This window comes from Octopus sinensis, linkage group LG3 (genome assembly GCF_006345805.1).
Source record: "Octopus sinensis linkage group LG3, ASM634580v1, whole genome shotgun sequence".
Taxonomy (NCBI): Eukaryota; Metazoa; Mollusca; class Cephalopoda; order Octopoda; family Octopodidae; genus Octopus; species Octopus sinensis.
Window position 1 is genome coordinate 166,942,337 of NC_042999.1, and position 14,794 is coordinate 166,957,130.

At 36.0% G+C, this 14,794-nt stretch overlaps 1 protein-coding gene across 2 annotated transcripts in view; it reads left to right on the forward strand.

Moving 5' to 3' along the window:
* LOC115209385 (GTP cyclohydrolase 1-like) overlaps window positions 1-14,794 on the forward strand; it is a 156,751-nt gene that overhangs the window by 141,536 nt on the left and 421 nt on the right. Inside the window, exons 6-7 of one of the 2 annotated variants that reach the window (XM_029777771.2) lie at window positions 12,622-12,747; window positions 14,364-14,794. The exon at window positions 14,364-14,794 is cut by the window's right edge and continues 421 nt beyond it. In XM_029777771.2, coding sequence (XP_029633631.1) covers window positions 12,622-12,747; window positions 14,364-14,367 — 130 coding nt within the window. In that variant the 3' untranslated portion in view covers window positions 14,368-14,794. Of the gene's footprint in view, window positions 1-12,621; window positions 12,748-14,360 lie in introns of both variants that reach the window. The other variant, XM_029777770.2, reaches the window with a different exon arrangement.

A 14,794-nucleotide genomic window follows, 5' to 3' on the forward strand; every position in this document is an offset into this window, starting at 1 on the left:
ATACATTCTCAAGAACATGTTGAAGATAGTTTCCAGAAGGAATTATTAAAAAGTTCAGTGGGATATTGGTATTTTATCTGTATATTCAAACACGCACAGAATATTGGTTGACATAGAGTACTACAACACACATATATATACATTCTTTGGTGACAAGAGCATGTTAAGAACATAAAAAAGTTTAACAAGTTCATTGAAATATTGGGCACAAAAGATTACAGCAAATATATACATTCTCACGATAATTTCCAGAAGGAATTATTAAAAAGGTCAGTGGAATATTGGTATACACGCACGGAATATTATGAGTTCAAAAAGGTTTACATTATAATAGTAGGGAAGCTAAAACTGACCTGTCGACCATGTTAATGTAAAAGAATATTATCTATTTCAAGGGACACTGTAGGTGTGTTTTGGTGGAGGGAAGGAGGAGTAATGTGGAACTGAAAATAATTTCTCCTTTTTGTCTCTCCTTCAAGCATCAATGTTTTGGGGATTGGTCTTTTAGAGGTCAGAATGGTTTGAGTGTGTCTTTGTGTGTGTGTGTATATACATATGTGGTGTGAATAGATGTGTCTGTGTGTTTGTAAAATCTGGTAGGATGGTGTGTGTATATGTGTGCTCGTTTGTCAACCGTGTGTGTGATTGTCTTGATGTTGTGTGTGTCTGTGTGTGTGTATGTATATATGTGTGTGATTGGCTGCGTGTTTATATGTGTCTGTATAGAGGTCAGAATGGTGTGAGAGTGTGTGTCTTTGTGTGTGTGTATATATATGTATACATGTGTTTGTGTGTGTGTGTGGGCTGTTTTAGATTGGTCCCAGGGTCCATTGTGGTGTAAATAGATGTTTTTTAGAAATTTGGTAGGATGGTGTGTGTATATGTGTGCCCGTTTGTGTGTGTGTGTGTATGTGTGTGGTTAATGTTTGTTAGTGTGTTGCGTGTGCGTTAGTGTGTATGTGTGTCCATGACTGTTGGGTGTATCTGTGTGGCGTGTGTGTGTGTTGGTATTGAGTATGTGTTTGTGTGTGTGCGTATATATGGTGTGAGTGTATGTGTCTTTGAGTGTGTATATATATGTATATATGTGTTTGTGTGTGTGTGTGTGGGCTGGTTTTTGAATGGTCCCAGGGTCCATTGTGGTGTAAATAGATGTGTTTTTTAGAAATTTGGTAGGATGGTGTGTCTATATGTGTGTCCATTTGTCAACTGTGTGTGTGATTGTCTTGGTGTTGTGTGTGTGTGTGTGTGTATGTATGTGTGTGATTGGCATTTGGCATGGCGCTGCGTGTGTATATGTGTGTCTGTATAGAGGTCAGAATGGTGTGAGTATGTGTGTCTTTGTGTGTGTATATATATATATGTATACATGTGTTTGTGTGTGTGTGGGCTGTTTTTGTTTGGTCCCAGGGTCCATTGTGGTGTAAATAGATGTGTTTTTTTTATTTGGTAGGATGGTGTGTGTATATGTGTGCCGTTTGTGTGTGGTTAATGTTTGTTAGTGTGTTGCGTGTGCGTTAGTGTGTATGTGTTTGTTCGTATGTGTGTCCATGTCTGTTGGGTGTATCTGTGCGGCGTGTGTGTGTGTGTGTGTACATGCGTTTTGTGTGTGTTGGTATTGAGTATGTGTTTGTGTGTGTGCGTATATATATGGTGTGAGTGTGTGTATATATATGTATATATGTTTGTGTGTGTGGGGGCTGTTTTTAAATGGTCCCAGGGTCCATTGTGGTGTAAATAGATGTGTGTTTTTTTAGAAATTTGGTAGGATGGTGTGTGTATATGTGGTGTTGTGTGTGTGTTTGTATGTGCGTGATTGGTATTTGTCATGATGATGTGTGTGCACATGTGTGTGTATATGTGTGTCTGTATAGGGGTCAAAACGGTGTGAGTGTGTGTGTGTATATATATATATACACACATGTGTTTGTGTGTGTGGGCCGTTTTTGATTGGTCCCAGGGTCCACTGTGGTGTAATTAGATGTGTGTTTTTAAGATTTGGTAGGAATGTGTGTGTATATGCGTGCCCGTTTGTGTGTCTGCGTGTGTGTATATGTGTGGTTAATGTTTGTTAGTGTGTTGCGTGTGTGCTAGTGTGTGTATGTGTTTATGCGTTTTGTGTGTGTTGGTATTGAGTATTGTTTGTGTGTGTGTGCATGTATGGTGCGAGTGTATGTGTCTTTGTGTGTTTGTTTTGGATGTGTGCCTGGGGGGTATGTTAGAGTATGTTTAGTTGTGGTCTGTATTTTTGAATAAGATTATTTTCCCTATTTATTCGTGTTTGGTCTGAGGTGTTGTCCGGGCATTGATATAGTGGGAAAACTAAGAATTTGGGGGACTTATTGTGTGCACAGAGGTCTAAGTGTCCACTAAGTGGTAATTGTCTTGTGGTGGGGTCCCTCAGTTGTTGGCGGTGAACTGTCATCCTTTCTCTGAGGGTAAGGCTCGTTTGCCCTATGTAGTCTTCGTGGCACCCTTCATATCTTATGACATAGAGTAAATTTTTTTGATGCGCAGGTGAAATTATTTTTTATGATGAAGGTGTGTCCTGAATGGAACTTGTACGTCGATCCTTCAATGAGGGGGATGCAAGTCCTGCAGCTGGAACGACCACATTTTTTGACGGTGGGTGGTGGGTTTGTGCTGTGTAATTTTGTGTTGATGAGTAGGTTTTTTTAGGGATTTGGGTTGTCTCTTACTTTTTATTATTTTATGAGCTGCGAATAATTTTTTTAGGCGTGGGTCTTTATTTAGCTGTGGAATGTTGTTGCATATAATAGTGTAAGCTTCTGCATTTCTTGGGTTGTGTGTTGAGAGATAGGGTATGCTATTTACTGTACTGTGGATGTGTTTTGGTTTTCGTAAGTCTTGAGTGTTAATTGATTTGGCCCGTTCTATTCCGTTGTCCACTAGTGATGCTGAGTAATGTCTTTCAAGAAGAATTGCCCTTAGTTTCCGAAGTCTTCTATTTCGTGTTGTGTCATTTGAGACAATTGTGCAGATTCTTCTCGCTAGGTTGAAGGAGATATTTGTCTTTGTGCGCTTTGGGCGATTGGAGGTGAATAGAAGGTATTGTTTAGAATCAGTGGGTTTGTAATGGATGTCAGTTTCAATGTTGACGCCTTTTTTAATGATTAGAATGTCAAGAAAAGGGAGTTGGTCCTGACTATATTCCATTGTGAATTGGATGTGGTTATTTACACTGTTGATAAGGTTTTTAAAGTCAATAAGTTTGTCGAGTGTGTGGGACCATAGGATGAGTCAATCATCTAAGTAGCGTTTCCAGTTCTCCAACAGGTATTTGTGGAAAGACTGGCCGTACTTATATTTGGATTTTTCATAAATATGTGATTCCAGGTTTGCATAGGTAGGGGCAACTTTCGTACCCATTGCAGTTCCTGAAACCTGTCTGTAAGTGTTATTATTAAAATTCATAAAGTTGTTTTGCAGAATAAATTTGAGGCCCTCAATGATGAATTCTTTTTTATTCTTTCCGGGATCTCATTGGGATATTTATCCAGCCAGAATTTAATGGCTTCCAGTCCATATTCATGTGGGATCGTTGTGTAAATGTTTATTACATCAAAGGAAACGATTAAAGTGTCTTTATCGGTATGTTTGGGGAGATGATTTAATAGGTCCAGGTCATCTCTTACAAAATTTGGAATGTGTTTCAGTATTGGTTTTAGAATGATATCGATAAAGTTGCTAAGTCTGTGTGTTTCACAGCTTGGGCCTGCCACTATTGGTCTCAGTTTGAGATCAGTGGGATGTGGTATAGTGATGCAGGTTGAAGTGGACTTTTTGCAAGCTTCTGTGATAATTTCACTCTTGTGTAATTTTGGAAGGCCATAGAGCGTGCTGGTTTTGCAATTAAAGTTTGTTATGTAGTCGCATTCCTTTGCTGTTAAGTCATTCCGGTGTTGGTAAATGACTGCCTTTAATTTGGTCATTGTTTTGGATTGCTGGTAGTCGACTACTCTTTCATAGTAGGTAGTATCCTCTAAAGGTGAGATACAGAGTTTTTATATTGCTCAGTATTCATAATAACGACAGTACTACCCTTATCTGCTTCCTTTATTGTGACGTCATGATTATCTCGTAGCGTATGGATGATTTCCCATTCTCTTTTACTGGTGTTGGGTTTGGGTTTAGGTTGTGGGAGTTCACCATAAGGGAAGTTTGAGATGTAGTCGCAAAATTTGTTTAAGAGTTCGTTTCTGCCTTTTATGGGATTATAGCTGCTTTTGTTACGAACCATTGATTCGTCGATTAGTTTTCTTGTCAAAAAATTCCTCTGTGAGGCGTAATTTTCTGCAAAATTAACATGGTGGACAGGCCAGTTTTAGCTTCCCTACTATTATAATGTAAACCTTTTTGAACTCATAATATTCTGTGCGTGTATGCCAATATTCCACTGAACTTTTTAATAATTCCTTCTGGAAATTATCTTGAGAACGTATAATATATTTGCTGTAATCTTTTGTGCCCAATATTTCAATGAACTTGTCACCAAAGAATATATATATATATATATGTGTTGTAGTACTCTGTGTCAACCAATATTCTGTGCGTGTTTGAATATACAGATACAATACCAATATCCCACTGAACTTTTTAATAATTCCTTCTGGAAACTATCTTCAACATGTTCTTGAGAATGATTATTTATGTTGTAATCTTTTGTGCCCAATATGTTAAGGAACTTGTTAAACTTTTTAATGTCCTTAACATGTCCTTGTTACCAAAGAATGTACATATGTAACGTAGCATTTTGTAACAACCAATAATTAACGCAACCAAACTTCTACATGTTACTTTTGACAATCTTTTACCAAAGAGTGAAACCGGTAAAGTAAATAAACATCTTTTAAAATTGCATTTTCAAACCTTTCGTATATAATTCCACTTGTGCGGTACCCTACAACTCCACCTTGTTATATATATATATATATATACACAGAAAGACAGAAGATGGAATATACGAGAATATATTATTAATCACGACAATTGTTTCGACACATCTACCATCAACTCCTCTTGTGGGTCACACAAAAACTGGTTCAGGAGTATCCGGTGGTACAGACGTATCTCATCGGGTGATAAATAAATAAAAAAAAACTCGTTAAAATAACTGTTCCATAATGCAACTTTCCGTTTTATAGAGAGAAAAACAGGCAGACGGAGGAAAATTCTTCAAATATATAGAAGACCCAAAAGTTAAATTGCAGAAGACAAAAAGGGAAATTATTACTTAATCAAGTGAGAAAAGTATTGAAAAAACCGTTAACAGATATGTATGTATAAACGCCCTCGGACAAGCTGGTGTTTAGAAGAACGACGAGTTTTAAAGTAAATTTAAATCATCCATATCTTAAAGTAAAATAAAATAAAATTACACTAACTTAACGGTTACTCAAAATTCATTCTCACTGTATTGTGCAAAAATGCATTTATGTGCGTGTAGGCATCTCGATAGTCTTTCAGTATTAAGTATCTTTTCGTTAGTCCACAGAATAGACAGGGACTCCTCGGAGAAGAGACGGCATCTCCTGGAAATTGCACTGTATGGTTTTGCATGTCTAACCATGGACCAAGTAATGTAGTATTTCGTATTAGCTTCCTTCAGTCGCCATATAAAATCTTCCAAAGATGTCGAATGTCTCTTATTGACTGACCTAAAGCTGGCAACATAATTACGATAACGATTCTTAAATGAATCAGCCGTCTGCCCAATGTAAACATAGAACCCTCCCCTTGTGTGTACGGTACATTTATATAAAGATTTGTACTCATACAGAGATTCATCACAGGACATTTTGATATACCATTGCATGAGCATTTATCGTTTTTATTTGTATATAAAGCAGTCATGACCCCATTTACCGGCGTTGTTATCGTGCTAGTTGTACCATGATTATTTCTACTACTACAAATTGATCGAAGTTGATGATTATCAATGCGGTTTACATCTCCTTGGTTGCATTTAGATGTAAATGCTTGCTAGATCCAGTTGGTGGATTGAACCTTTGTCGCATTTTGCTATTATTTATGCAGTGCATAAGCTGCTCCAAATGAGCAGAGTTATATATATATGTATACATATGTATATATGTATATATATATATATGTATATGTATGTATATATATATATATATATGTGTGTGTGTATGTATGTATATATATATGCTTGTATATATATATATATATAAATATAGATATGTATGTATATATATATGAATGTATGTATATGTATATATATATATATATATATATATATATAATATATATATATATACATATACATTTATATGCATACATATATATATACTTGTATATATCTATCTATCTATCTATCTATCTATCTATCTATCTATCTATATATGCATATATATATATAAGTAGTTGAATGAATTATCCTAGTATGGATAATACTAGGATTATCGGAATTAAGAATATGCAGTCTTCGAAACATATGTCGAGAATAAAGGAATTTTGTTAAATCGTCGTTCGACTCCATTCTTTCATTTATTCATATATATATATAATATATATATATATATATATATATATATATATATATATATATGAATGTATTTATATAAGTATATGTATATTTATAGATATATATTTGGATACATTCATGTATATATATATGAATGCATGTATATGTATGTATATTTATGTATGCGTGAGTGGGTAGTTATTTATTTGTGCACATAACAAATTGGTTAACAAGTGCGCTTGTTAACACTGTAGCTTCGTAACCTCAGGTTAACTACTCCCCAGTGAATAGCATCTGACAGAGGAAAACTAAGCAGAAGACCATCGTATTTCTATGCTGCGACCATTTCTTCCTTCAGCCGTCACATACTGTTCTGTTGAGTCAATGAGTGGGAAGGTCGAGTGAGTATCTATGTCTACATAGACCCAAGACAGTTAGCAAACTTTCTGTAGATTGCTGGTTTAATGTCGAAGATTTCGCATTAATTGTTGGATATCGAGTTCCTCCCTTCTTTAGGACCTTAACTACAGCTAAAAATGGCACATGCGAAAGATAAATGATATAAAATTGCTTAACCGAGAGTCGAACCGGTGCTGTAGCGTGGGCGGAGTTTAATATTCTATGTATGACATTCAAATGGTTAAAGACTTTACTATACGTCAAATAAACACTATCTAGAAATCTTGGTCATTACTGTCATGAAAGAAACCTCATTGATGAGAACTGACTGCTGTTTTGTAAAAGTTAACAAAAACAGTACGGCCTTCACCTGGAATGCACACAGGCATCATATTTACTTTGTTTTCACTGTTTTTTTCTTTTTTTTTTACATAATGAATATTTTTATAGGGCGTGTAAGAAGAAATTCGAAAGAAATTTTATACTGAAGACAAATTCCTATCTCTGTAATATATATTCTGCACCCACTAAGGCGTCCCCCCCACCTTTGATAATATGTCCTTTTCTATCTAGTCTGACGGCGTCACGGCTTCACTTTGCTGAAATGAAAGCTGAGAATGAATAGTGGTCCTGTGAAGGAAACTGATTTGCTTTAACTTTAAGTAAACATTTAGACCCACTGAAAAATATTGATTCCAAATTTTGGTACGAGGCCAGTAATTTCGGGGAAGGAGTAAGTCGATTACATCGACCCCAGTGCTCAACTGCTGTTTAGTTTATCGATCCCGAAAGGATGAAAGGTAAAGTCGACTTCGACGAAATTTGAAATCAGAACGTAACCCACTGAAAATGATAATAAACAAAATATACTTAAACTTTAATAATATTTCAAACTTTTAGATATCAAATCACGATTATTTTTATTCTTAGACTAATTAATTTTTAACTTTAAGAAATTATGTTTAGGTTTAACAAGTTGTAAAGTAGCGGTCACTGTGAGCTACCTAATTCATAAAATCAGAATCATTACACTTTGTAGGGAGTCAGTAGTCGTTGTAGAAGCTGAAAATTCAAAGAAAGCCAGCAAAAATGTAAAGTGAAATCGAGTGAGAGGAAACTAGTGTAACTGGTAGCATGTTTACTCCGTAAGCAATAAATAAATTGTTTGGTATCTGCCTGTGAGTTTGATATTTCCAATCATAAATTGGTAATTACAAATACATATAATTACAAATACATACAAATACATATGTATGTAAATACATATACATACATACATACATACATACATACATACATACATACATACATACTACAGATACATCTATCACTGGAACTGTAAAAATGTGTAAAACTTTCCAGAAGTTTATCATTTAAGTATATATGAGCATGTCTAGATATGCATGTATATGCGTGAGAATACATACATAGAACAAAATATACAAATCTGCCAGGATAAATAGATAGATAGATAGATAGATAGATAGATAGATAGATAGATAGATGGTGGCTGCCCCTCGTTATCGAGTATGGCCATTGCACGAAGCGTAATCAATGTTGTTATCGTGCAATGCCTGTGCAAGAAGATTTTTTTTAAAGTGAGGAAAGGCTGTGCACTGAGTCAATCCCACTCACTAAGCAACAGCAGCCATAATCCGAAAAGAAGAACAAGTCAACATCATCGGTAACCACTGAGCCGCAGGTTTTATGTCGGAGTTATCCCAGTTACCTGAGTTACCTTCTCCTAGAAGGATGCCCTAACAAAGGCTAGGAGTCCTTCACTCCCAATGGTTTAACCGCGCGATCGGGTATTCAGTCTGATTATTTCTATGTCCCAGTGTATGATACAGCCTTAAGCCTTAAGAAAAAAAATTACACATTTATTGGATGGCCGTTGACTCTCAAGAGTTCCTCCGCCCTTTGTCGGGTTTTGTTTTTCATCCCGCAGAGTGTCCAATAAACACCCTCCTCACCAAGCAAGCTTGGTGGGGTTGCCGGTTTAGTCGCTGACGACTCGACCATGCAACAGGTTGTACTGGGTTTCATGTTACCAGTAGCATTCGATATTGACCTGACATTAGATAGATAGATAGATAGATAGATAGATAGATAGATAGATAGATAGATAGATAGATACATACATACATACATACATACATACATACATACAAGAATACCGTTACTGATGTTGAAATTCTAATGAAGGAACCTTGGATAGCGGTTATAAATCGGCTCTTTCTCTGTTGGCCTGAAATCTTGAAATAAAACTTAATAATGATATGCATACATACATACATACATACATACATACATACATACGTACACTAAACACACATACTCACACGCACATATATAAAATACACACGCACATAAATGATAAAAAACAATTTCTCAATGGAAATGTGTAAATGTTTTAAAATGTTTTTAATGAAACACCTACACTAATTTGAAATAATATCTTATCAAAACTTTTTGTTTGTGTCTATTGTTTTAGTTGTTTTAGGCGGTCAACACCTTTCACTTGCATTTTCTCTATCAGTCGAGTCAACTTTTCACCAATTTCCCATGATTCAACAACATGTATATATATATATATATATATATATATATATATGTGTGTGTGTGTGTGTGTGTGTGTGTGGCTGTAGTTTAGTATATAAGAACACGATTGCTCTTAGTTTGGAAATAGTCTTACTTCGCAACTGGCTTCTGATCATGTACACGTCAAGGAAAAACTTGTGATGGAGCGGTGATAGAACTGTAATGTTGATGTAACTATAGTAAATGTATATTCTAAAGTAGAGTATAGTCCAGAAATTATAATCTTAATACGTATGTACTCGCTTATCACGGGTATCTGGTAAAAAAAAAAAGCGCGTTAAATGAATCGGCGATAAATGAATAATAGAACATATGGGGAAAATAAGTTTCGTTCCGAGATCCGAAGATGATCCCCCAACTTACCCAAATAACATTTCCAAATGGTTTGGAGCACATCATGATATTGTTTCAGGCTAGTAAAAATATTTAAAGTAAAATTTAATAACATACGATCAATAAATTATAGAAATATAACTGAAAAATATCATATCAAGCAGAATCATTGACATAGCCGATTCGTGTTATCACAGATCAATTCATGATAAGCGTAATATGGTTCATAACTGAGCGGACTGTGTTATTTCGGATCAGTGATTACTAAATTAGTGATAAACGGGGATAGATGTGCTACATCTCTTTTTATTTGGTTCTGCTTAGTTCAGAATCAATCCCGAAGGAAATCTATGTTAAAAGGAATTAGTCATGACATCCCGGCTTTTGTTTATTTTTGAGGTACATTGTATCCCAGACTAAATCATTCAATGTTTTCTTTACTTTTTAAGACAACAGAGCATGGTACAGGGTGAGGACTTAGTTGCAACTTCAAGAGACTACAAGAAATACTAAGTTAGTAATGTGTGTCACCACTTGAAGAGCTACTCAAATATGAGTTGATAATTGTGATTTCAAGTGCATATATAACGTGTATGTACATTCAGTAAACTGGTAACTGACAACATCAAATAGATACATTAAGAGAATATAGAGAGACGAAGGCATGTTTCTGTGATTAAAAAGTTAGCTTCATTAAGAAGTGGTCACAGGTTCGGCCCCAATGTGTGCAATTTTGGTAAAAAGGTCTTACAGCCTCGCGTCGAGCGAGTGGAATTGGTAGTCGGAAACTGTGCAAAAGCCTGTCGTATGCGCACACATGTATGTATTGGGTACATATATGTATATGTGTGCATGTGTGTGTGTGAGTGAATATGTATATATATATATATATCTCTTAATTCATTATGCCGGCTACAGTCAAACGATGCTGAGTGATGAACCAGCTTTTTTAGGTTGCACCAAGCTGTGCCGATACATTGTAGGATAAATATAGCAATAATAGCAATAATCCCTGGATGGAATTCATGAATATTTTAGTGCATTGCTACGCACGTTTCCACAAAGCACATGTCTCTTAAGATCACTGTCCGTATTCCTGGGATAATTGCAGTGTAGTCCGTAGTACCCGTACCCATCGGGTAGATCGTCTTCATGGATTAATTTCTTCAGTGCGAACGCGTGTGTGTACGCGCATGTGTGTATGCGCATGTGTGTGAGTGTCATTTCGCCCCTAGTGGGTAATAAAGAAAAAGTGTGTGAGTGTCAGTCTTTATTTTCTACTGATGCTTCTAGCAAAACGGTGTTTGTGTTTATGTGTCGTGTCTAGCGTTGCGACAAGTGGATATCGATAACCCAAGTATGAAAAATAAGTGTAAGAGTCGATATGACTGGCTAAACATCCTTCAACGATGTGCCCCACCATGGCGCTAGTGCTATAACTGAAACAAGTAATAGAGATATATTTCTACAAGAGATATATTTCTACGAAAAACATATACGTCGTTCCTTCGATGTTTCTTTCATATGATTTTCTAATATCGACTGTATTCAGCTCACCAAGTCAATGAAGCTGTGTGCATCTTCTCTCAATACTTGCTGCATCAGACCTGTTTGTCTTCATCTTTATTTTCTCATTAATTCTTTCATCATGAACAACATGCAAAATTCTATCATTATCAAAGTACATTTCATGAGTAGTTAGTTCTACTAAATATTTCTTTCTTTCTAGCATTAGCAGATGGTCATATATTTTATTTATTTGCTGGTTATGATGTGTGTGTGTTGGGAAATATAGGTGATAAACTTGAGTTTATAAAGTTGAGAGGCAAAATCGACACCAGCGAGGTTTTAACAATGTATACTAAATTATTGGCACTCCGTCGGTTGCGACGACGAGGGTTCCAGTTGATTCGATCAACGGAACAGATCCACTCGGAAAAATAATGTGCAAGTGGATGAGCACTTCACAAGCACGTGTACCCTTCACGTAGTTCTCAGGGAAACTCAGCGTCACACAGAGTGTGATAAGGGCTGGCCCTTTGAATTACAGGCACTAATCATTTTTACCAGCCGAGTGGACTGAAGCAACGTGAAATAGAGTGTCTTGCTGAAGGACACAACTCGTCGTTAGGAATTGAACCTTGCGACCTTACTATCGCGAGCTGAATACCATAACCGCTTAGGCATGCGCCTTTATTATTGTATATTAAGTACGACAAAGAATTTTGTGAAACACTTCTCTCTCTGCCACCGACAGCTCTTTCCCCTCCCTACAAATACTAACTTTTTAAATATTTGGATGGAGCCAGTAATTAAAGGGTTGATCTTGGAGTAAGGGAGGCAGTTAATTGATTAAATCTACCCCCATATTGCAACATTTATTTATTGACCCACGAACTAATAGTATGAAATTCAAAGAAAGAATACTTAAATAGACGTAATTAAATTTAGTTCAAATTCGAGCCTGCCACCGGCCGTTCTATTTCTCCACTTGGCGTTAACCACAAGGCCCGCAAGTTCGGATCAAATCGATTACTTTAACAAGATAAAATGCAAAGTGGGCCACCTTGGAATTTTTAACTTCAAACATAAAGACGGACGGAATACTGCTAAGCATTTAGCCCAGTGTTTTAACGGTTCCGCCAGATAGCCGCCTTCCGATTTAAGGAAATTATTTACCATATTTTAGCAGTTCCATCATATTTCATGCCATTTAAATATGTATGTCAGCACCATCGTTTTACATTTGATATCGACTCACCTCTTTTTCTTTATCCTTATAGGCACATGTGTATGGTCATGCGAGGGGTCCAGAAACTCAACAGCAAGACAGTTACAAGTACTATGTTAGGTGTATTACGAGAGGATCCTAAATCTCGTGAGGAATTTCTTACACTTGTGAATAATAGGTGAGTGTTATTACAATGTTTTACATTCTTAAATTTGTGACTTTTGTGCATTGATAGATACAATGCATTTAAAGTATATATAATATATATCAATATAAATATATATTATACGAATTAATAATATTTATACACATATACATACATATATACATACATACACACGTGCGCAACGCACGCACGCTCGCAGTGCACGTTCGCACGCTCGCAAGGCACGTTCGCACGCTCGCAACGCTCGCACGCTCGCAACGCACGCTCGCGCGCACACACACACACACACACACACACACACACACACACACATTATACAACCAGTTTCTCAAGTGCTTGCTAGTGAATCACGATATTCGGAACAGTAAAATGACTGATCCCAGTCCTATAAAAATATTTACACACTACTTCACTATTGTGGATTTTTTACATTTTTAAAAATTCAAACGATCGCTCGCGTTAGATTTTGGATGTGTGCGTGTGTGTAATTTAAAATATATACAATATATATATATATATATATATATATATATATATATATATATCGAACGCAGAATTGCCGTTAGAACAGCAAAAATACTAGGTATGTTACCCTTACATGTTTTACACCAAAACAAAACACATACATGATAACACTTTCAGATAGGATCAGAAGCCATGAGAGCCAATCCCTGGTATTGTATCAGGGCATATTATTATTATTATTATTATTATTATTATTATCTTTTTTTTTCTTCTTCTTTCAAATTTGCTTCCATTTCTTGCCGAGTGTCTTCCCGACTCCTAGGGCAAAGAAGACACTCGGCAAGAAATGGAAGCAAATTATTATTATTATTATTATTATTATTATTATTATTATTATATTAAGGCAGAGAGCTGGGAGAACCTTTACCGCGCTGGACGGAATGCTTAGCGGTATTTCGCCTGTCGCTACGTTCTGAGTTCAAATTCCGCCGAGGTCGACTTTGCCTTTCATCCTTTCGGTGTCGATTAAATAAGTACCAGTCGAACACTGGGAGCGTTGTAATCGATTCATCTCCACCTCCCTCAAGCTGCTCTTGTGGAAAAAATTTGAAATAATAATAATAGTTATTATTATTGTTATATATAATAAGGCGGCGAGCAGGCAGAAACGTTAGCACCTCGGGCGAAATGCTTAGAGGTATTTCGTCTGCCGTTACGTTCTGAGTTCAAATTCCGCCGAGGTCGACTTTGCCTTTCATCCTTTCGGGGTCGATAAATTAAGTACCAGTTAGGCACTGGGGTCGATGTAATCGACTTAATCCGTTTGTCTGTCCTTGTTTGTCCCCTCTATGTTTAGCCCCTTGTGGGTAATAAAGAAACAAGTATTTCGTCTGCTGCTACGTTCTGAGTTCAAATTCCTCCGAGGTCGACTTTGCCTTTCCTCCTTTCGACTTAATCCCCTGCTCTTTTCGCAAAATTTGAAATGTTTGTTGTTGCTGCTGTTGTTGTTGTTATACTTTCTCTTACTGTTGTTATTAATATCATCTATCTTTTCATTTTACTTCTCATAAATGTTAAAATATTGTCATTATTTCTAAAACTATGTTTTTATATCGCCTTCGTACTTTATCTATAGCTTATTTCTATTTCTCATTCGTTAGTAGGTAGTACCTATCGAAAATCCGGACTCTTGAAAGAAAAGTTTTGTTTTGTCGACTTCAATCGATGAAAAATTCATCTAAATTTGGAACAATAACGAAATATAACTATATAAAGAATTTCATAAGAGCATCAACATTGTGATAGCCTTTATTGCACTCAGTCAAGCAACCAGCCATAGAAAGTGTATAAAACATAACTGTGATGACGAGAATGTCTCAGTAATGCTTAGAAATTTAACTAAAAGTTCTTGAAACAGGAGAGAAATGTCTATGAATAAAAGGAAAACTCTAACAGAGATGTGTCGCAGAAGGGAAAGTGTCCAAATTAATAATTTAACAAGTTTGTAATCAACGATATGAAGAACAGGACAAAATGAAATTAAGAAGCAAAATCATTATGTTACAATCTATATAATTTATGTATATATACATTC